Source organism: Arachis ipaensis, chromosome B05 (genome assembly GCF_000816755.2).
Source record: "Arachis ipaensis cultivar K30076 chromosome B05, Araip1.1, whole genome shotgun sequence".
NCBI classification, from domain to species: Eukaryota; Viridiplantae; Streptophyta; class Magnoliopsida; order Fabales; family Fabaceae; genus Arachis; species Arachis ipaensis.
In genome coordinates this window covers 108,740,386-108,741,592 of record NC_029789.2, presented here as the reverse complement: position 1 = coordinate 108,741,592, position 1,207 = coordinate 108,740,386, and the positions used below count along the sequence as shown (strand labels likewise).

At 38.9% G+C, this 1,207-nt stretch overlaps 1 protein-coding gene across 1 annotated transcript in view; it reads right to left on the bottom strand.

Annotated features, from left to right (window-relative positions):
• LOC110272245 overlaps positions 386-1,207 on the bottom strand; it is a 5,437-nt gene continuing 4,615 nt past the window's right edge. The window contains exon 7 of the mRNA XM_021124230.1: positions 386-525. Within this exon, the coding sequence (XP_020979889.1) occupies positions 410-525 (116 nt within the window). The 3' untranslated portion in view covers positions 386-409. The remainder of the gene's footprint in view (positions 526-1,207) is intronic.

The window sequence follows — 1,207 nt, the reverse complement described above, 5'->3', positions numbered from 1 at the left end:
TCTCATCAGAATCAACCGACAACTACCTTAGCTTCTCATCTATCTATCCTTTTCACTTTCAGTTACAACTAATAACAATAATAATTCAGAATGATTCTACCTATGACATAACATTCACTACCTTAGCTTCCACCTGTCATAACATTACTCATTACTAAATTACTATTTGTTAAAATGAATGTGTTACCTTACTCCTTAGCACATTATTTGTTTCAATAAGCGCCATTTCCTGCATCACAGTCGGTAAAATAACGCCAAATTAAAGGTGATATTAATTAGGAACGGACCATATATATTAATTAAACAAGAACACTAAGATTTAGTGGTGCCCAATCAAGTTCAGGGGCACCGCAATCAGCACATCTATCATTCCCACACATTTTTCGCAACACATCAATAGGTTTCTCATTTACTGCAGCTGTAAACTTCTCGAGTTGCGGTCCACATTTGCTGTAGCAGGATTTCTCTCTACTGTAAATTCTTCAATAGCTGTGTGATCGAAATCTGGACTTTCAAAAGAACTACTTGATAAACCCATATTTCATGAGTTCTTTTGTGCTTAATTAGAGTGATTTATTCAACTCTTCACCTACTTATTCACATTAATTGCATGGTTTTACTTTTCCTTCCTTATTATGTCATATTGTGAAAAACATGTTTCCTAAGCTTTAAAATCAATTAATTTAATTACCTTTATTTCCATTCGATGCCGTGATTAGTGTGTTGAGTAGTTTCAGATTTTCTAAGGCAGAATGACTTAAAGGACGGAAAAGAAAACATACAAAAATAGAAGGAGAAAGCAAAACGGAGATTTAAGGAAATTGGTATCCACGCGATCGCATGGATGACGCGATCGCGTGCCAAGCACGAATTAGCAGCGACGCGGCCGCATGACTGACGCGATCGCGCACCTTAAGCAGAACGCACATGATGCGGTCGCATGTCTGACGCGACCGCGTGACCCACGCGGACGCGTGACAGAGGCCACGTATCAGAATTTACAGAATACGCCCCCAGCAAATTCTGAAGCCCTTTTTGGCCCAGATCCAAGTACAGACAGCATAGACCAGAGGTTATAAAGTGTGGGAATGCACCCATTCAAAGGGAGCTCGCATATTTCACTTTTCAATGATTTAGATTTAGTTGAGAGGGAGATCTTCTCTCTCTCTCTCTTTTAGGATTTAGGATTTCTTCTTGTTTTAAGAGT